Genomic DNA, 22,946 nt, shown 5'->3' on the forward strand with positions numbered 1-22,946 from the left:
ATCGCTGGGAATCGCAAATACACAGTCGCAAATACACGGAGACGATCGGTATCCGTTCCTCCTCCTTTTTTTTCACTCGCGTTATGTAAAGGCTTTCGCCTTCGTGGAAGTTCTAACGGTCGCGGATATCCTTGAGTTTAAATCCCGAGACACGTGGCTAGACGCAGGACTTCCTCCGGCATTCTCACGATCCGCGAAAATATGTGCGCACATCGTATATACATATGTATGTATATGTACACCACGGTGCGATAGCCGAGAGAGGTTATATAGATAGAAAGAATCAGCACTGTGCGAACGTACGATGTTTGTTAACCCTGAATGGTGGTGGTGTGATTCCCTTCACGCCTCACCACGTCGAAAGTATCGCGAATAAATTACAAAAATGACCGCTGTCATGAATATTTATACGGAACAGACATCTAACGTTTTTTTTATTGATGACGATTGCGAAAAACGATGTAGGATGAGATCGGTCATCGTTCGAGATACCATCAAATTGATTTAACTTGTAAAGCAATCAAGCACGAAGCATATGTAATATAGTGACGAAACTGAGTACTTAAAATTTAATGGCACTGATAACTATACTATTTTAATTTTTGTAGTCGATCCTAATTAATTGTAGAATCTGTTTCTTTCCATTTCTATCTTTATTTTATTTATGTAATCCAAATGTGGAATTTTGGTAAAAAGATTGGTAGATAAAATGGTCAAAAATAGTGGAAAAAAAAGGAAACGGAAGCAGACGGAATGCTGAAAAAAGATGCGGGAGCGATAAGTCGAAGAAAGGGCACGTGGACTGGCGAAGAATAACTGATAAAATCATCACGATTTTACCTAACACGTGACACTCGCGGTGGAAACAAGGGACAAGCGAAACGACTCAACCGAGACACTCATTAATCAATTTAGGACACTAACTCCATACGTGGAGTAAATGGGGTGATAGAGAGGGAACACAGAGAAAGAGAGAGAAAGAGAGAGCAAAATTCGAAGGGAACACGCGAGAGGATAGGGTGCGAATGAGAACGCAAAAGGAAGATAGGAATAAGTAGTGGTGACACAGGAAAGAGAAGGGTAATACGCTAGCGGATCACGTCGGATTTTATATCTTCCTATCCTCTTACCTCGGTGCTTCTCACTTCCTGTTTGGTCAAAAGGGTAATTGTAATTTCCTGACCTAACCGCTAAAACTTCTACAGGACACTCAAATTATGATGCAAAGAAAAATTAAAAAACAAAGAAGGAAAATTAAGTGGGTTTCATTGTATGATAATTTACCAACTAATAATATCATTAGTAATATTAGCAAGTGCCAAATTGTAGGTTATAGACATCTACTATATAGCGTCAAAATCTCACATCGAGTAGTACTATCAACTGTCTTATAATTTGTAGAATTGATCTGTGTAAAACAACACTTGTTTTATTGTCAAATTTGTTACTGGTATGCACAATAATATTAGCACTCATAATTTATAACTTGTAATTTGTAAGATTTTACTAATAATATTGGTTCAATTCTTCAAGAAACCTCAGATTATTTTGATGAAACAAATTAAATAGAAGACTGGCAATATTTTAACTTCGGTAAACTCTAATGAATAATTCTACCTCAATACATTTGTAATGATACATTTTTATGTAGAAATGTTTTGTTTTAGAAATTCGCACGAATTGAGAATACAAGAGTCAAACCCACCTCTCCTCCCCCCGTTTCTTTCAAGTTTAGCTGTCAAGCGAATTGAACGTATCGGTTGCTAAGCTCCCTTCTCTCCCCAAATCAGCATGCGAAACTACTGTCGGAGGTCGAGGACGTCCGGTCAAAATTTCCAATCGGCTGGTTTAACCTCGGCGACAAGAAAGCGCCATGCCGTAGTTGCGAGGCGAAATGAATGAACAAGCTCTCACACTTAGCGTTTACTTGAAAGGTGGCGACACAAGCAGGTGCTGTGCCACAGCTGTCCCCTTTGTCTAGGACTTCGGACGCTATATGACTAAAGTGGTCTGTATGATCTCAATGACAATTATTCCAATGAAATTCGATAACTATTATCTGGTATTAATCTCCATTAAGATTTATACTTTCACATGTGTTGTTTCCTAATCTTAAAATATGTAGATTTAAAAGTTTTACTCATTTGGTTAATTATTAGCATCAATAATATCTAACAAGAATATTATGGAAAATTATCGTTTTTGTTAGCGGATATTGAATCTTAAGATAGAGAATACTTTTAATTTCAATATTTACTTCCAACTACAGAAGACTATTCTAAGCTATTCTAACCATATAAGATTTATGAAATTACTTGTTAGGTATAGAGGGCAAAAAAAACTATTCAGTACTTAAGAATTTAACAAATATTAAATCATTTACACCCAACAATATTTTATTGTCCACAAATCATGTTTGTGACAGATACCGACTAACGGTAAATATCGTCCCAACTTAGTGTATTTTTCATTACATCGATCGGTTCATCAAAGAAACAAGGTGTTACCAAGGCAACGAGGTAAATCTTGGTGAATTTCAGATAATAAATACCTATTGGCCCAACAGAACGCGGTAAGAAGAGGGTTAACGAAGCTATTCACTGAACGATATTGCATCGTGGATACGCGATTACACGTTCATTTCCCCCTCTTCGAATTTTCGAGTTTCACGACGAAAATCGAGCGTCTCGTGAGAAAGCGAGAGAAAAAAGAAACCCATCGTGGCTACGCACACCGCGACTATGGACATCTGCCGAAGTTCCGAACTTTCCCCTCTTTTTGACCACTTCCTTGCGAGTTGTCTGCCGTATTCTCGTCCCCCCTCTTTTACCCCATCGTTTGCAACGAGCAGCCCTAAGGCTAGCAATCTTCCTTTTTCTTTCTTTCACCTTCCTTCCTTCCTTCCTTCCGTCCGCCTGTTGCTCGTCACGCAACAATAAGGTTATTGCGCGAACCAGCCGATGTCCCTTCCCAAGTAATGTCCACTATTTGTGTGTCCCATGGTCATGGTTCGTCGGAAAAAGCCAGACAGCAGACCTATAACGCCTCTTTGCCTCGTTTTGTACGTATCCTTCCGAGATCATATCGCCTGGTCGAGAAACGTATCAAAGCTTGGAGAGATATGAAAAAAAAGGTATGCATAATGTAACGTTCTGAAAATATCGTGACAGATATACGTTTGTAGATGGCGGACCTACTGCAGCGATAATGGAGGATTGTGTACCAAACTGGAGAGGTCAACGTTCGGATTATTGTTCTTCCAAAGAGCTACACGTTTCATTTCGAAATTCTTTAGAAAAAAGTTCTTTTAATAGTCTAATAGTCAATTCTACCTCATTTACATTCTAGGAGATATTTACGAATAGAATTTTTTATCGTAATAATCCTTTTAACCTTTTTGATAATACAGATGGCTATATTTAACTATTATTGTGATTATTGTGATTGACTGTAACCAATCAGAAGCGCTCACTATATAAATACTAAAAGTAATTATAGCCACTCAACATATTGTTTCTTTACAATATTTTACGCAGTTCACATATTCTTTATGACAGCAGTACATTATATAGCACCCACAGTGCTGTAGTAAAAGTGGTTAATCTCAGATAATTTTTCTCTTTTACGCAAGATTACATATCTCTTCCCTCCGCACGGCATTATATAAACTCAACTTAGACGCTGCGTGACTCGTTAACCAATTAAGGGCCAACTATGTGTTAAGGCAACATTTCATTCAAAATGTTCAGCCACTTTATCTTATATTATTAGATTCTACTTCTTAATATTTGATTATGGAAAGAAACTTAAAAAATTGAATATCTGTTTCGGTACTATACCTCTATACATTCTACAATGAAATTTGAAGAAATTAAAATATTTATAGCATTATAATATAAATCTCTTCTGTATCTCAAATCTCTTGTCTTTTAAATTATGGAAATTATTTTAGATTTCCATAATGTACCTGTCATTATAATATGCAAACTTTAAATCCCTTGCCAAAAGCAGTATGTAATGTATACCTCCTTACATATTTCAATAATATTATATATACACTTTATAGCATAAAGTGATCTACAATCAAAATGTTTATATTATAAATTGCAGCTAATATAAACTTTTATGTATTATCTATTAAACTGCTTGATCCTTAGTAAATTGATGCACCGGATGCTATCCCTCAAGCGGACAAATTCGAAAAGTGTTATCTGGAGAGCGCACCGCTCCTCCGTGGGTAACGGGTCAAGAGTAAGGGTCAATGCAACCGTTATCATCCGGGGCCCCATTTGGTCGCGTGCGACGTGGTTGCCGGCACAATTGATTCTGTCGTCGATTTTCCAAAGTTACAGACCAGGTGCAAGGGATCCATTGGTCCCTGGCCGTCAGCTGCTACCCCCACGACCCACCCCCTCGCCACACAGGCCGACCAACACATGATGTACTCGCGCGTTCCTCAATTTGTGCGTTTAAAAAGCCTCTCGTGCCGCGGAGCCACCGATGAAAGGGAACGCCCTGGTAAAATATGCGGAATTTCCAAGTAGACCGGTGCGCCGTCTTACGGGATCCTATGAGCGCGCTGTTCTATCATCAGCGGGACAGGTGATCATGACAAATTGCCTGTCGGGACCGTACTCTACTTTTACCGCCACCTTACGATTTTCACTGTTCCTCTTCCTTGTACACATTCTTATATTACTTATATTATGAAATATATTATTTTAATCCTAGTATTGGTCATCGTTGGTTTTGCATGACTTTATGCGATAGTATATTTATTTTTTGCTTCGGAACGTATAGTAAAAATTAGATAATTTTTGTTAATAATAATTTTTTTGATAGAGAGATTTGAGACTACCCCTGCCCCGCATTACAGAGTTCTTTATTTGGTTTGTTTGGTCGAATTAATTCAATTTTGATATTAAAGGACGAAGAATTTAATACCATGTGTCATGAGAAATATTAGTTGCTAAGTAACTATCTATAAAACGTAGTACTACGATGATTCATGAAGAATTCTCAAACGGTAGAAAATACTGTGTAATCCGTGGATAATCAAGAATTCGATGCCACGAAGCTGTTACGTCGGCGCTGTGGCGAGTTATTCAATGAACCATGTACAGTACACGTTCAATCGGCATCTAGGCACGACTTGTGGTTGCTTGATTCATGAATGGCATTAAGGGAATCTGTCTCGAGCACGACAAGGTGATAAGACGAAAAAAGATTGAATGAGGACGACCATAAGCGAGGAGGATGAGGAAGACGAGTCAAGATCAAGGTCAACGCGTTTCGGAATCTTCGTTCCTTCGCGAACCGGTCGGAGAAATTCCAACAGAATAATTGATAGAAAAAGGAAACTAACGAAGTTCCAATCCTTTATCAAGATAAACCATATAGACGACGATCGAGAAACTTGATTCCTAATGTCAGGTTAGACTATTTAGAAATATCAAATTTTGTGATAGCTGACGAATTAGAAAGCGAATAAGAAATCGTACGAATACACCTGCGATTGTTCCACTGATGGCGAGCCCAATGATAGCTTGTACTACTTGGCAACACGTTTTGAAAGTATGGATTAATGACAGCTCGACCCGTACACGGCGCTCGACCCGCCACCTTGTGTTCGCCAAAAGGAGTAACAAAGATAGCTGTTTCAACGAAACAGCCTGTTATGTATTTGGTTCCTAAGCTTATAATAAAAATTCCATCGTAAAGAGATAAAACTTCCGTTCCAATTAGACGCGGCAGAATGTTGTCAAATTTTCTCCTAAACTTTGTATTTGAACTTTACCGACGGACCACACACGCTCTTATATAAATGAATCTCGAAACAAGTCAGAAAGCTAGTACATACATACTTGTACGATTCATTCCGTGAAAGAGAGCCAGATATATATATGTATATTCGAATTTGTTCGGGTTCGAACACGTTCCCCGCGCATAGGGTGCATGGATAGGTATATACCTAACACATACTCACGTAAATATTCGTGTACATGTATGTACGTATGTATATAAGATCAAACGAGGCAGGCAACGACATCAGGGTAGAAGTCCTTATGAGAGACATCTGGCTACCACCTGCCTTGATGCCCTCGCATTGCCAAACTTCCCCCCAATAGAACTCTCCCCGAGCATGCGCACCCGCTCCTATGACATACATACATGTGAATGCACGTGTTCGAACGCGTCAAAGAGCTTCACTGTAACTAAATCGTCAATCGAACACACGGATTTTTAGTTTTCCCTCTGTTTCCTGTCTTATTCCTCGAATAATGTCGATGCTTTTTTGCATTTGAGGCCGATGTATCCAGGTTAGGTTAGTAGCTGATTCCACGTTGATTGATTACATTCTAAATTAAATTTTCAGTTCCAAAAATTAAAAAATTTTTAGTTTCTAGAATTAAAAATGTTCAGTATTCAAAATTTAGATTCTCAATTTACAAAATTCTTAGTTTAAAAATTGTGAAGATGCATAATACAAAATAGTAATTCAATGACACAAATGCACCCATAATTAACAATATATCATTTCATTAACATCCTTCTCGGGATATGACCGACTAAGCTAACCCCGAAACGCGCATATGTCACTTTTAGTTCAAAAGCATGCGCTATAGCAAGATAGGCGAGAGAAATTCTCGTGCCCCTAGAGGTGTATTTGTATTAAAAAAAAAAGGAGAGAAAAAAGAAGAAAAAATGAAAGAGAGAGAAAAGAAAAAAGGGGGAAATCCCCTCAGTAGCGAGCTTCATCCCCCTCGGCTCGGGAGGTGCGCGTCGTGCACCACCACACGCCTTACCCCGTGTACAACAACCAATTGTAAATCGAGCAACGAGCCACCCGGTGCTCGTTCCCATGACAAGTGCGATGGGTATTTTCTCCTCGTGAATCTTTAATTCCACCGTGGGAATCGAGGCTGCACATCGCGAAGAATCAACCTCATGGTTGATCCATGCGCACCTTGCTAATGCCGACTGATTAGAGTATTAGAGAGCCGGAGCACGAATCTCGATTTTATCTACCCCGAGCCGACTCTACGCCACTGTATCGAGTCGAAAGATCGACCCTGACGCGCGTGGAACTGACCACGCGGTACGCGGTAAACTTTCGAGTCTAGACTTGATTATCGACCGATAGTGCTAGCTCGGAATGAACATCGAGTAATTTATGATTTATTAATATTTGAGTGAAATTCTTTCCCTTTATGACGTAGGAAGTTTGTGACATAATACAAACATAACTCAAAATTATAGATTTTTACATTTATTTAAATATCAAATCTGTTATATGATTTTAAAGTAATATTTTAAGAAATGATTCCTACGCTTTTATATCTGTATAAACTAATCTAACCAACCGAGTCACGATTCCAATTCAATCAAAAGCCTAAACGCATAACCTAACGCGTAGTCGAGTGGATCATCGAATCGAATGAGAAATGCATATGATGTGATATAGACAGACAGGCATTAATAAAGGAAAAATTAAAATAAAACGGCGGCACAATGATTGAAGGGAATATTCGAGGGCAAGAGGAGATCATTAGAATTCATCATGTCACCGGGTGAACGAAAGCGGCGTCAGTCTATCATTTGGCCGTCCCTCGGTTGAGAACAATTCGAAAACATATGCTCCGGTGCTTTTGGAAGACTCAATAGAATATAAGAAGGCGTCGCGTCACAGACGAGAAGGCGCGCATGCAAAAGCCTTTGCTAGGCCAAAGTCGTTCCAGACTGCGGTCTTTCTTGACTGGAGCAGATGCTGGAAATCAGGCTCGCTCTTGTGTGTATGCCCTCCTGACGATCGACGACGACGTCGACCCTTGAACGAGTGTACCAAACCCAACATCGAAAATAATGATACGAATGAGGAGAAGAGAACGGGCTGTAGGCAGAAAAGAGAGAGAGAGAGAGAAAGAGCGAGAGAGTGCGAGAGAGAGAGAGAGAGAGAGACGGAGAAAAAATTGTTCTTTCTTCTGGGGGGACTTCCTCAAGAGGCCCAGTCGCGAATCTCGTCAGCAGAACTGGAATCCCTTCGAGAAATTTGTTACTTGACATCTTTTCAGATCTCTTTCCATCTCCCTCTTTCCTTTTTTTCATTGTCTTCCTCTATCTTTTTCTTGTTATACATATTTCTTATGTCGTTGCCTTACAATATTGTCCGCCAGAAGCTTTAAAAAGAAGCACAGCTGCTTAAACGGTTATTTAATTGTCATCTAAAAGAACACTCCTCCGTTACGAATTTAAATGACCACCGGCGCGATCTAGCGGAGATTTTATGCACAGATACGAGGTACCCGAGACGCTGTCACGAATTCTAGGAATTCGTTGTCGTAAAACCCGCTTGAATCTCATCTAAAATTAGATCGATCTGCGAGGATCGTATTCTAAGTTTACTATGCACCCTGGTTGCACCGAGGTAACCTCACGCGTCGGTAGATTCGTTTTTTTAGGAAGTACCACACGCGACGAAAGCGGCGCGATAAAAACAAATCTATCTTTATCTGTTCAAATTCGTTATAATTCTCGATAACAATATTCGATCTATATCATTAATACAATTACATACCATTAGTTTGTTGTACTATTATGACTATATTGCTTATCAATCAATATATATCATGAAACATGGTATCTTTTCCTAATTTAAACGCTTTCGCAAGCTTTCCTCTAGCATTGTAGTTTCTTAGCAATCCATAAATTCAAGACATTGCTAAGAAACCCAATCACGCGTTTCCTGTCCTATTCTGCTTGTGCAAGTAGCATCCTGCTGCCTCCAGAAAGAGAATAAAACAGTGTCTAAGATCAGACGACGGATTTCCATGAAACGCCTTGAGTCGGTTTCCGGACAAAAGTTACAGCTGAAACACGTTCCGTTTATCTCGTACAACCTACACGTGGATTCGTCTCAACTTTGGCAATCTCCCGTTGACCCAAACCGCATGTCCTTCTCTCTGAACAGATATATCTGTGTACCTATCTCTCTGTTTCGTCCCCACTCCATCACCAAGCAGCGCGCACAGCGGATCATTCACGAAGTAATCACGTGTGTCTTGGGTCTAGTATGATGTTCTCCTCGTTGTAACTCATAATTTCCGCGTTTCACGTTTTTGACGTGATCCTTCCCTTCCCAGGATGGCGCCCAAGTGCGAACCTTTCAAAATTCAACGAACCTTTGTGCCTTGTCTCTCATCCTTCGATCACCTCGGCTCTTTCTTTCTATTCTTTCCTTCTTCCTTTTGCCAAACGTGATTTCGCGTTTTCAACGGGTCTGGAATCTTGATTTACCAGATATACTTCTTCAATTTCGTGGCTTTTTTTACTTTTCTTTTCTCAGCCCACATTTCGTGCCGTGCATCGGAGCCCAGATATTGAATTCTTTGCATCAAGCAAACTGTTCTTTCTTCTTTTTTCTTTACCATTTTATTATGGCATGAAGTGTAATCTTAGTGCCAAAATGTTATTGTTAGAAGATTTTTAGTTAAAAAAAGTATTTAGTGGAAAAATTAGCAAATCATCAGCTTATTTAACATGGGAACAATGAGGAACACGTATCGAAAGGCGGTCAGGGTTGGCTATTATGCCAGTTCAGAAAATGGATAATACGCTGGACCATCGGTTAAAGGACGAAGACTCAAACCCGTCCGTCAACAAACGAAATAAACGACTGGAGAATTCTCAACGGGTTCGATCTGAAACCGGGTTTAAATCTCCTTTAGCCGAGAACAAGTCGCTCCGGCTGTAGACCTGTATGCGCGCTCGCGCGTTTTCACGAAAGCAGACCCTGGGCCCCAATACAGAACCCTGGTCTTTTTCCCTCTGGCTTCGAGCGATAAACCAGCCTAAAGTGGGATATCTGCTAGGTAACAACACGAGGGATAGCTGGAGGTTCCTTCCAGCATGCCTGATGCTTTTCCTTTCGGTCTGCCTCTCTCTGTTTGTCTCTTCCCCCCTTCCCCCCTTCCCCCCGTCCTAGCTATTCGGCATTCTCAACCTACTGGGTGACTTTTCGAAAATGCCGTCCGTCTGTCTTCTCTAACGCATTCGTAATCATGGATGGAACAACTGTTGATGTGAATCCACGAAAAAATTTTTTAAAGACGCTCTATTATTCTTCAAAAAGATTTCCCAAAAACTTCATTTTAAACGATTTTTATTCTTTGTCATATTCAAGGTAATAGATTTGACTTTTTAATTTCGAAAATAGTTTGAGGTTAGGTAGATTCGTGCCAAAGTTTAAACTGTACAAAGTTTCACTTTTTCAGTAAAGAGAAATAACGAATATCTCAGACTGTGATCATTAGAGTGTGAATGTTTATGCAGATACATATTTTTATAAAAATAAATTAAAAAATGGACCCTGAGTAGTGGCTTGTATTTATAACCTAAATATTATAACAAAAATATTACTTTGAATATCTTATACATTTTTGCATACATTTTGTCTTTTATTTCTCATAAATACATAAACATTCTCGATTTAATCATTATGTTCTAACCTTAATTTATTATTTCCAGAATTATTCACTTATTTTGTTTTCAATTATTAATTTCTAGTAATTTTTCTTTGATTATTGATCTTATAAACGTAAATATAAACATTATTTGAAGCACAGCCGAGGGAGTGAACACACATGTACAGCGACATTGTAATCTATTCTGAGATAAGGCCGCATCCTTTGATACCGACGCTAACATGGAGACTTCCGTTGTTCCGCAGCGAGATTTTTCGAATGTTTATTACATGTTCCACGTTTCCAGCCAGAGACTGGCTGTATGCGTTTGTTTTGATAAAACGCCTGAATATCGAGTCTAGTTGCGCTGACAGTTTGCACGAGATAAAGTCGAGGACCGGTGAGAATTTAAATAAGCAGATAACATTGCAGTAAAATCTGGATAGCTATTAAACTCAAGACAGCACGTTGTCGAAGAATCACATTTTCTGTTTACCTACCTCAACTCTTAGTAAAAAATGTCCAGCCACGCGTAATAATACCAAATTAACAAAAATACTAAAATTTGTCAAATAATATAATGTCATTTTGGAATATTTGAGCATTATAAAGTATTCATTCTTAATTAATCTAATATTAATTGTATTTGATCAAAGGCTTTTTGTAATATATCAAAAAAGTATATAGTTTGTATGTCAAAACGCCTTACGTTTTCATTAATTTATTCGGGAGGGATGATAATCATCAAAGATAATCGCTAAAGAAATTGAATACAATGTCCAACTAAAAATTACAGAATTATCCCAGGAAATGTTATATTAAAGTATAACGATAATCAACCATGCGATCAAGATGGATGATGTGTTCGTGTAAATCACTGAAGAAAGACTGATGTGCACATGATATGTTACTTACGCTTCGGTGGGTGGCGGAGAGTAAAAAGATGAGTGGTAGGTAGCAATATCCACGGCCTTCGCTGGCAATAGCAGTCTACTCGACACTACATCCATCCTCACGGAAAGTCTTCCAAGAAAACTCGCGGTCAGAGGGTTCTGAATGGTTTTCGACGGATCCAGTCCCGAAAACTCGAACTCCACAGCCTCTCGACGATACTATCTCCCTTTCTATCTTTCCTTCAGTACTTTACGTACTACCCACAGTACCGACAACACAAACCATCGTCAAAACTCTCCGTTAATAAATCGTTAATATTTTGTGTACCTCTGATAAATATTGAACCCCTGGCCCCCCACTAAATCAGTTCGATTTTTAACGCGAAAGGCATGTTCGATCGCTTTTTCAATATCTGATAGAACTTTGTCTACCAGTCGTTCACGACTCGTTGCTATTTACAATACATAAAGATCAGCGCGAGCAATTCCCACGAGACCTGCGAAAACATAAGAACTTCGTATGCCTCTCTATCTCGCTTCGTCTTGATTACACGCACTATCTTTCTCTCTTTCCTTTTGTCTAATTTTCATAAAGTAACAATACACTTCTTTCTTTTAGTTCCGTATTTATTCACCAGCGATGTGACGTACTTATTGTATAATGGATATCTTGTTAAACCAGATTTATCGACACGTGAGAACTATCGACGAACGACGGTGAAAAAGAACGTAATTCCTCACAGAGTCTTTAGTTAAATAGAGAAGAGAATGTTTGGGCGCACGCGTCGCGACAATGCAATGAGCGTTTACTCGAATGCAGCGAGGGGAAAAAAGCGTTGTCGCCAAGGCAGCTAGGTCCAGGAGAGGAAAAAAGCACGACACGGAGAGAACGGAAGCGATCGTTGGAGCCGAAAAACAAAAACGATTCCAGAAGCCTTGCACATACGGTCCTTGTCGATCGAACGCGCGTTTCTTTCTCATCGGTCGATTCTCGAGTCTCCTTCAGCCTGGTTATCCATTATGCAAAACTTAGCGAGATTCGTTACGGGTTTTTGTCTTGTCGCGACGCGCGCCCAAAATCGAGCACAGTCACGCGGGCGTCTCGACCTGTCACCGTTTAGATTTGAACTAAAGGTACCGGCTGGATTGTCGGCGGCCTGCGCATGAGGACGATCCCTACTCCCTACTCCCTAACGTGCTCTCGTGCTGGGCTGTTGGCAACGTAGTGGGGAAAGATACGGTCGCAGTTGCTCGACGAGGGTAGGGAAGGACAGGAGAGCCACGGGACGAGGAGATGGTACACTGAGGGCGCAATCAAATGACGACCGTCCCTATATGTGTCCCAGTATGTGTGCGCTTATATCACCTTGTGTGCGTTCTTAGCTACATATGCCCTCCATCGCCCGTACACTCATTCAGGCCTATGGAAAAAAATAATCGAATGGTGGATGCTGTGATGAAAGCTCTCTCGTTAAACCCTTCCTTATTTTGGCATTAATGTATAGATGTATGTAGAGGCCGAAGGATAAAAGATTGGAATATAGATATACAAGGTACGAAGCAATATGTGGTACAATAGGGCAGAAGGTTATTTTACACACAAAAATAAGTGAAATATGTAGAATAACACGATAATATACTTCAAAAAGATAAGTTTACTAATTTGTCATGTATGTATATTTGAATTTGGCTAATTCCGGCCTGAGCAGGACTGAATAATCGACAGAAGCATATTCTATGTATTAAAATATGTCGGAAACCTAAAATAACTTTTATTTATTCGACTTTTATTTCGAAAAAAATTAAGTTTGAAAATTCACCAAGTACATATATACCAGATTGGGTGTATATACATACATACGCTCAAATTTGAGTTTGTCAAACACGAGACATTAACACGTTACGCCGGGCGTACCACCGGTGGTTCACGCTTAAGTTCCCTATCAGGCGGCGTGCACCACCGGTGGCTCACACTTGAATGTTCCATCAGACGGTACGTACCACCAAAAATGTAGTTCGTTTAGTAACTAGAAAAAATTGCCATATAGTTGAAAATTTAAATAATAGAAATTTAACGTATATTAATTGAAGAAAGTAGGATTTATTTAAAAACATAACAATTCAATATTATAAATTTATTGTGAACATGAATACGAGCGCCGCCCCACGGCGAGAAACACAAATAGCAGCGCCAGCGTGAACGTGTTAAACGAGAAAGTATACTACATCGAGTAGACATGTATTGATATTCATGACGATAAGAGATGACAGTTCTTAAATTCGCGCTAGAACAAATGGTGTCTATGACATGAGTATGCACATGAAAATGAGTTAGTTATAATTTGACGTCATACACACTGAGGATAGATGGAATTTGTGATTTGACGCACCACATACTACGTCATACACTTATGAATGATACTTAATGAACGATTTCTTCTATAAGGATAGCATACATGTGTAGTAAAAAAAATTGCTTGAATATGATAAAAAGGATAAAAAAAGGTGCCATATCGACCTTGGAACAGAGGATATATATATATATATATATATCTTTCTTCAAATAAATTTAACGGTTATTTAATTAAATCCCAAAAATTTGAATTTTAAATGATATATTTCGAATTTCAATGCAGTAGACACTTCCTTAATTCCTTCTTCATGGATGGAAAACTCCCTGTTATGCAAAGACAGTTGTCATGCAAAACGAAGGAAAGCATGGAGAATCACTACCAAGTAATCTCGAAGTCACGTTCGGAACAAGGATGTCCTTGTTTTACGCCGACTACTGATCGTTTTCCAGTCCCCGAGAGAATTACCAGGGCTACCGTCTAGATGTATTATAGTTATGTAACCGTTTTGCGGAAGAATATCCCTTGTGCGTACCGGGTATCCGTTTAAAAATCATGCGCGCTATTATATTTGAAATACAAATTTTCTAACATAATGTTTGATAATATAAACATTGTCATCTATAATTCGTACATTCGTAGTCAACTGTGGTCAACTGACTTATGTATGTTAAAGTTTGTTTCCATGTATCAAATGAAATGTATCAAACGATAACATTTTGAACGATAATTACTGGCCCATAAGGAAATGTACAATTTAACTACTGTTCTTTTACTCTTCAGCCCATTGGTGCAGTACAAATACAGGTGTTACTCGCAAGAAACAGCTCGTGCATCTTTTAATACTCATAAAACTGCGTCTACCATTGTGACTCGGAGGAAGTGGTCAGACATAAAGAACACTGTTGGACAGTCGAACACACGTGTAAGAACACGGTGTAAAGTGTGAGGATTGGACGTGACATGTTACCATAGGAACGACGAGTTTAGGATCTAGAAAGTGAAAATTAATAAAAAGTTAGTCAATGGCTCAAAGCTGACTTCTAATAAAGCAAAATTTTATGACATTTACGACGACCTTGAGGTCGCTGTGATTTCGTTATGAGATGTTACGGTAAATGAGGAAAGTGCAAGGCAATGTTTTCAAAACAAAAGAGAGACGCATTGCTTGTGAGAACGTACTTTAATTCTGGTGAATACCTCTCGCTCTGTGCACGCCTCAGGGTGCGTCTGCATCGTTGTTCGCGAATACTTTCCCACCGTGGAGTTTGGCTGGAACAACGTCTACCAATACGTACATGTATATATATATATGTGTGTATATACATATACATTTTTCTTTTTCTTTTTGTAAATATGCTGTACTTTTATATAGAGTACGAGTTTATGACCTACACTTCGTTTCAGGTTATGTTCTTGTTATTAAGTTTTTTGATGAATAAAGATCTATCTGGATGGTTGCTATGAAAACAAACCGTAGTAGAGTTAATGTCTGTCTTCATGGATGTCTTCATGGAAGAAGTTAGTTTATGGATAATAAATAACGGTTATGGTAAAATTGATGTAAATACCTAGTGTTTTCATCTATTTAAGAATTTTATAATTTTCAGAGGTGCCAGAAAGTAATCGCGTTCATCGACGCTGTACACCATAAACACGTAATAACGTGGAGCCGTCTTCATGGGTGTCCCACGTATTATGCAAGAGATGGGCCGGTAGAAAATTTTTCAGGCCGTTGAACAGAGTGTACAGTCCTCTGTAGCATACCTTCGCCCACGATCAAGTTCGAACTTACTTGATTTCTCTTTAGGACCAGGTACATAGTGTTGCAGCGATAAAATCAAAATTTGAAGCGACATAATATGAATATAAAAATCATACTTCTTAAGTGCATAATTAATTAGTAATATTTTCAACCATTTCTAAAATATTGTTTTGTTAAAATGTTAACAGAATATCCTGTACATGATACATCAAGGTTAGGATGCAGTAGTATCAACAGAATCATCCCTAAAAATTCTTGAGCCACTAAAAATGCAATAGCTTGAGGAAAATATTTACAAATTGTCCCACCTTCTCGTGAAGAATACCTTAAGCTACGATTCATAGGCAGCTGCGAACAATTTAATACCACTGTCACTCAGAGCTAACGCATTATATTACGTCAGATTTGATCGAAGTGGTGGCACGGTTTCACCTATAATTTCGTGCAATTTTAACGAGAATCGCTTCAAATTTGCAATTTCATTTCTCACAAACAATCTAATATGTGTAAAATTACTTTTAATATTGACAAAAAGGACGCTAATAATTTCCTGAACATAACCATGACAGGGGGCGAGGTCGTCTTAAGACGAGTTCAACGCAAATTCCAGATAAAGAATATAAGAAGAAACAACCATAAACACGACTCTTAAAGAACTCACTCGACGAAGAAATATCATACTAAACGAGTCATTGAAACGCAGAGTCCATAATGATTATTCGAATTCCCCGCATTGTTTTGACTTAATTCAGTGTGAATCGGCCTTAACCAGGACTCGTTGTGTTCTCAAAGAGCGAAATTAAGAGAGAGAAGGAGGCGCACCAAGAGAAACAAATGAACCGGGAGGAGAGTGATGAGGAGAAGTACGAAGGAATCGAAGAGGTGGCCGGGGACACGGAAGAGAAGAGAAGACGCGAGAAAGACGAAGAAACGAGAGGAAGGGATCCGGAATATAAGTCTCTGCAAGGCCTCGCGGTTTCGCCGTTGCCTTCTCAGAACCGATCGACTCTCGAAACGCGAGGGAACAACAAAAACCAGATCGCTTAAAGTTGATACCCATTTCTTTACACCCCGAATTTAAATGCAACAAAGTCGATCCAAATCATTTCGGTTCCTTTGCCACTTTATCGATAAATAAAGCTGTTTACTAGGCAATCAAACCGAACCTCGTTAATAATCAATATTGCTTAATCTATACTAATAGAGGGCGTTGTTGAGTTGTGACTAAAATAATTATCGTAATTCCAAAACTTAACAATAACAAGCACACAACAATGAGGTTATACTATGCCTAGTCATAGCTATAGATAACTAGATTTATACTCGTATTTAAAATAAAGTAGAGATTTAGAAAAGTGTCTGACTTTTTACTTCTCTTTAGTTTAACCTGTTTGTTAAATAAAAAGCTACATTTGTTATGTTGATATGGTTAAGTTGATAGAATTTAGCTCATTTTGTAAGAACGAGTTCTAATGGCTCACTTTGTTCGCGTCTCCGTGTATAGCTTTAGCATAGACCTCGATATGCCTCTCGTTTTACCATGTCGGTAACTTCAACGAGATATTATTTTTTCTTTGTTCAATTATTCGCTGCCGTAACGGCGTATTGTGCAGCATCAAATGAAAAAGAGTTAACGGCGAGTTCAATATCAAACGTCTAGTTCATTTACCAGTTTGCCAGCCTCTGCCAGCCTCTGCCAGGCTTTGTCAGCTATTCAGAACAACGACCGGATACGAAGTAGACGTAAACACTAAATACATAGAATATGGAAATGAATGCAATGCTCGTGGAACAGGTCACGAAATTCTTTTTGGGCCGGTCCTGAGACCCAGGCGCAGAATAAAGATTTTTGCCCCGATAGAAAAAAAAAAATTTACCATTCATGCGCGTAGCTTGGGAAGCGCGAAAAATTATGCCGGAATCTTTTTCCCCCCTTTTCGTCTGAATCGGCGATATTGTCCGGCACAGATTACACAGTTCCTTGCTCGGACTGCCGAAACCATACCAGATGGCGTAATATCCTTTGACTTCGTATTATAATAAGTGAATGCAAAAGTAAAGCGTGTGATGCGTCGAACGATGATACCTTTCTATACAGACAAATTTTTGTTCGCGTGATCCATCCAAAGGTAACCTACTATCTCATTATTCTTCTTCGATGCCGTAAAACATGCACGAATGAAGATGCACGAGATGCAAGAATTACGATCCACATTGCTCTCTTGAACCTCTAATGAAAACTTGGAGAATTGAGTTTCCTAGTACGATTATTACTTAGTAACTAGTAATATTAGAAAATTGATAGACATAGGGTTAAGTTTCATAATTTTGCAATTTTACGTCGAATATGACAATTAGCTGATTGATGACATTTATTCGTTTAGTATGATTATTTTACTATTATAAAATTTGTCACTATTATACCAGATGATATATTAACATTGGTAACTTGAAAATTGGTAACTTGGTTTGTGATTTGAAAAATCTGACTACAGATATTACTTTATGCAAGAGGGTCCTACTATTATAAACATTATTCTTTAAAAGTATACTTGCATAATAACGTATTTTATTAAAAATTCAATAATGTTTCTACAGATACCCGACATACCCCCTGTCCATTCAGTATTCTTGCGGAATCAAGAAGAAGAAAAGGGGGCCGCTCCGAATAGGATTAAGAGCTATCCATTCTGAAAAAACGTCTGTGAGGAATGTCGGGAAAATAAATGATAAGCTGTCGTCAAATAATATCACGCACTAGACGTATAGTTGGATAAGACAAATTAATCGTCTATGTGGCATGAAATTCCTCGAACGGGACCAGCTACGAAACAGACGCCATATACGTCGGATGGAAGGCAAGAGCGGTATGCCTGAGAATGGATGCAGGTCGTTTCGACAACGCAGACAGGTTTTTCCCTTTGAAGTGCACGGGGAATCCGCCTTCCGGGTTCTCATTCGTTCCACGTCCACTCGTCCTATATACTCCCATAGATAACTCGCCTGGAGGCGACTGAGAACCATCGAGCGTGGCGCTGTTGGTATTCGGTACAAGGAACTCGCGGGCACCCTGTAATTTCGCTTGTATTAACGCGGTGTACCTCAGAAACTGCGAGTTACCGACCGCATTGCGGTACTTGCTGCCCGATTCGTGTCCGTGGGTCGGTAACTGGCCAAAAAACGCGAGCATAAATTATGGCTGACTCTTCCTGTATCGGATTTTTCGACTGCTCTTCGAACTTCGTCGGCCTCTGCGCGCGTAATGAAACGATTGAAAATTACAGGGGCCCACGGTGATAGTTAGAGCAGCGAGATAACATCGGTCGTGCCACGGCATTTTATCGTGTGTTGTTTTAAGCGTACTAACGACCGAGTAATTAAGTCTGCTAGCACTGCCTCCCTTGAGGCCTCTCTTCTCCTTTCCAAACTCTACTTATGCGTGTTAATTATCGAATTAAGAAACACGTGTATATACTACGTTCATGTCCGCATAAATGTTTGATGTCTCGCTTAGTGGTTCAGAGTAAACTATACAAGCCCCAGAAAAAGTTTAGGAATAAGGTATGTACTATGTATATAGAGGATGATCCCCATGTAATTGGAAACATAACTCGTAACTCCATAAATATTGACGTTATCGAAAGTTGTTAATGGCAAAAAATATGGCTTTAAAGGAGGTCGTGTATTATATACTGCTCAATATTTTTAGGGAGACTACAGTTGAAGATTGAAGAAAACCTGGAGATAACGTTAGAATATTGATATTTCTTGCGAAACCTATAATCTACTATAAGTTCACCCATTATAGTGTTTGATTAAATCAAAATGTTTACCCTGAACACTAAGATACTTAATATTTCCTTAAATCGGAAACAAACTAATTATTATCTATATGACCTATTTAGGGCCACATTTATATTTTCAGAGACTCTAGGCGCAACATCATTATTATGCCTAATTAAATTGTACAGTTAAGTTAAGTTTTAGAATATGGCCCCATAGAGAGTAGGACTAAATGTGGCCCTAAACCGAAGTGTTCACAATTTAAAATTAACGATATTTCATTCTTATTTCCGAAATCATACTTTAAATATTTTTATCAGCAACAGTACAAGAAATCGAGCTATCAAATTCACCCACTGAAGTCAACCAAGTAAAGTCATAAGCCAAGCATCAAATACACTATAGTGACATAACCTAGCAATGACATCCATAAATCGGTCGCTGGCAGACATTTTTATCAGTCAACCAACGAGATTAAAAAGCTTCCTGTCACATGCTTGCACGCATTCCATAGTGGTGGCCCAATCGCAATCATGATTCGCGTCAGTATGAGAGAAGACAAATAAAAGACAGCTGCTGCGTTCACAGAAATAAGACGAGACAAAATGAACCTTCTTCGTTTCTTTTATCCAATAATGCGTACCGTTCAGTGACGTATTCCGGAATACAGGGCCTTACGCGACATCGAGGGAAACAGAGAAAGGGTATACACGTGCACATGTTTGTACATACACGAGAAAAGGAGAGAGGAATTGGACGAGGGAAAATGATACTTCATTTCGATACAAGTAAATGTAGGAAAGGAATGTCACGATCAAGCTAGAGAAAAAAGGTATGGGGACAAAATAGTGAAGGACTAAAATTTCTAAATATATCTATACAGTTACTAATAACTACTAGAACGCTTGGTATAAGAGACTTTTATATGAAACTTTTTGAAATCTCATTAGCACTGTAATGAGATACGACTGTTATAACTATATTGGTAAAATTTGGAACCATAAAATTCGTATGCCGTTTAAAGGCCATACTAATCTCTATGAATTGTACATGTATTTGTAGTAAATATCTTGTAACTTTAATATACATTTTCAGATTAGTTTCAAATTTTACCAATACAGCTATGATAGTCATGTCTCATTATAGTGACACAATTTCAAAATGTTTTGTGTAACGCATTGTATTTTATTTTCTTAATTAAACCAATAAAGATAAAGTTTTCCTATTTTACCAATCATTTTCAGTTGGAAAATAACAAATAATATAAAATTCTTTTAACAAATTATACTATATACCAAATTAAAATAGCTATATTAAAATACCTATAATTAATTAATATAACTTGTAGTTATAGCTTTTATAGGAAAATTACATAGTCGTGTACGAAAAAGATGCAAATTGTACGAAAGAAAGGAAAGAGAAAATACTAGACGGGCGGAAATGAAATTGAAAGAAAACGCGTTCGAAAAAAGGAGGAAGAGTTTACAAAAGGTGTAAAGAAAAGAACAGGAGAGGAAAGGGGGCGTCGAAGACAGGGAGTAGGAGGGAGGTGTGGAAGGAGCACGAGAGTACGAAGCAAGAAACGCAGCACGAGGGCTGTGCACACGAGCTTGGGGAAACATACGTATGCGCATTAATGTGTGTGAACGCACCGCGTGCGCTATGCGCTGCGTCTGTCCTTGCGTCCTGGCTCAACACGCCTTGGCAGTTGCCATGCGGGACACCGGGTTCGTGAGTTGACGTCACTCTATCTCCCAACAGACGAGTTAATATTGATAAGTAGAAGCGTTACATGCCCTGGATGTTGGGATGAAGGGACATCAGCTCAAACCAAGTCGAATAATCGACGCGCGTTTCGCAAACCAGTACCATAATGTGATCTTTTTCGTTAGCCAAATAATGTTTAAGATACTGAAAGGGTATGTGGCACGTGATATCGCTAATCTAGAAATATATTATTTTAAAATTATCAGTCAGATTTATGGATGTTTATGTAAATTTATGTTGATGATTATAAGAGAAAAACATGATAAGTACATTTTTGTTGAATTGTTGATTATAATGTCATTGGGTGAGTAAAAGGGAATATTTCAATACAAAATAGCTAAAGATAAAAAAAATGCGTTAGCTCTAGCTGAAGCTTTACATAATTGTTAAGACAAATAACATTTTAATATCCGGAATATTTTAATATCATACAAAGTAATGTTTCTTCAACTGTAAAGAGGGTGGAAAAATATATATGTTTAGCTCCAAAATTAAGTAATAGACCAATTTTGGTAATGTAAGATTAATTGGCAAAATTGTCCTCCTGTAAAAAATGGGAAATGTGGCACCTTTTTATGAAAACCTACTAAACCAAAAGTAAAACTTACACAGAGATTTGTTTCACTCACTAAATATCAGAAGTACTGCATTTTGAATATTACATCTTTTATGCTTTCTGTGCATTTTGAATTTTAATATTTCCTATAAATGCACAAACATCCGCAGTCTAATCGAAAATCAAACTACAGAGACGCGTCGGTGGCGTGGCTATAACTGCGCCATTAATAAGAGTAGTGCTGCAAATTGATGAAATGCAATATGGGTGAAATGAGTTTGCCAAGGGGGAGTTAGCGAGGGTCGTGTAGATCGCTCGAAAGCTCAAAATAGATCAGGGGTGGATTCGTACCATCTGGACCTTTAATTTCAGGGGACGTAGTCCCAGACCACGATACGAAAGAAATATTAATGAACGGAAGTCACTTCGTTATTATGCTTCACTGGCCTCTACTGTTTGTATACGATTGATCATCCACAAGCTTACAGGACGAGTAAGCATTTTCATAGCTGTGGCTAGATTACATAGCGAGATAGAAACAAAACCCAGCGCCACCGTCCATGAAGCACAAGTGTCATTTTCGAATAGGTCAAGGAATATATTATTACATATTCGACTATCTTGAATAAACATGTAATAATCTTTGTTTTACCAGAATATATCTTATACATCTTAAATGTTTATTTGAATTCGTCACAACTCAAAAATCGCGATCAAGTGTTATTTACTTGATTTATTGTATATTAATTTTTTTAAAAATTCAGAAAGAAAGCAATGAAAAATATAAACTGTAACCACATATATCCTTGACCTTATTAAAAAGGAAAGAAAATGTAAATATAAAAATAAATATATAACTATATGCATATATATAAACAAGTATAAAAAAAATTTAATGATTTTATATACCTATTAAGGTATTTTTTATTCGGTCTAGAAAATATGGGAAACGAAAAGATTATATCGTGTTATAATCCAAGAACCGTACCTAAGGCGTAGATGGCGAAGGTATCGAGCGCTAAAGGGTTAAACGTGAACGTTTGAACAAGCGTGAAGTCCCATTCGAGGCCGACTTTTCCAGGAATGACTTGTTAAAGAAGGAATTTATCGGTAGGTTTTACGGTTCTCTTCGTCGTTGCTTTGCCTTTATTGCAAAGCAAATGCATATAGAGAAATGGGACCAGAGCTGATGATATGTCGGAAGGGAGGATCCAGTTTGCGCGAAACGTGTCTGTGGTTAATCAGAGCTTTCCAGGTCAGATACGCAACGCCTGTTAAACATTAAATAAATGATACGATTTTATTTTCTGTTGCTTAAGTGCTTCTTTGATAAGTAAACGAAGTAGATATCACACAAATTCAAATTTAAAC

The 22,946-nt window shown here is 38.4% G+C and overlaps 2 protein-coding genes across 4 annotated transcripts in view; one reads left to right on the plus strand and one right to left on the minus strand.

Moving 5' to 3' along the window:
• LOC117233799 (transcriptional activator Myb) overlaps positions 1-22,946 on the minus strand; it is a 41,229-nt gene that overhangs the window by 15,836 nt on the left and 2,447 nt on the right. Inside the window, exon 1 of one of the 3 annotated variants that reach the window (XM_033494390.1) lies at positions 11,376-11,711. The exons of 1 other annotated variant lie outside the window; for it this stretch is intronic. In XM_033494390.1, coding sequence (XP_033350281.1) covers positions 11,376-11,470 — 95 coding nt within the window. In that variant the 5' untranslated portion in view covers positions 11,471-11,711. Of the gene's footprint in view, positions 1-11,375; positions 11,712-22,946 lie in introns of those variants that run through there. One more of the 3 variants, XM_033494388.1, reaches the window with a different exon arrangement.
• LOC117233807 lies at positions 20,602-22,264 on the plus strand. The gene is made up of 2 exons (XM_033494413.1): positions 20,602-21,171; positions 21,948-22,264. The coding sequence occupies exons 1-2, from the start codon at positions 21,062-21,064 to the stop codon at positions 22,198-22,200; spliced, it is 363 nt and encodes a 120-aa protein (XP_033350304.1). The 5' UTR covers positions 20,602-21,061; the 3' UTR covers positions 22,201-22,264.

The sequence above is a fragment of the Bombus vosnesenskii genome, unplaced genomic scaffold, assembly GCF_011952255.1.
Source record: "Bombus vosnesenskii isolate JDL3184/JDL3185 unplaced genomic scaffold, Bvos_JDL3184-5_v1.1 scf7180000013299, whole genome shotgun sequence".
NCBI lineage: Eukaryota > Metazoa > Arthropoda > Insecta > Hymenoptera > Apidae > Bombus > Bombus vosnesenskii.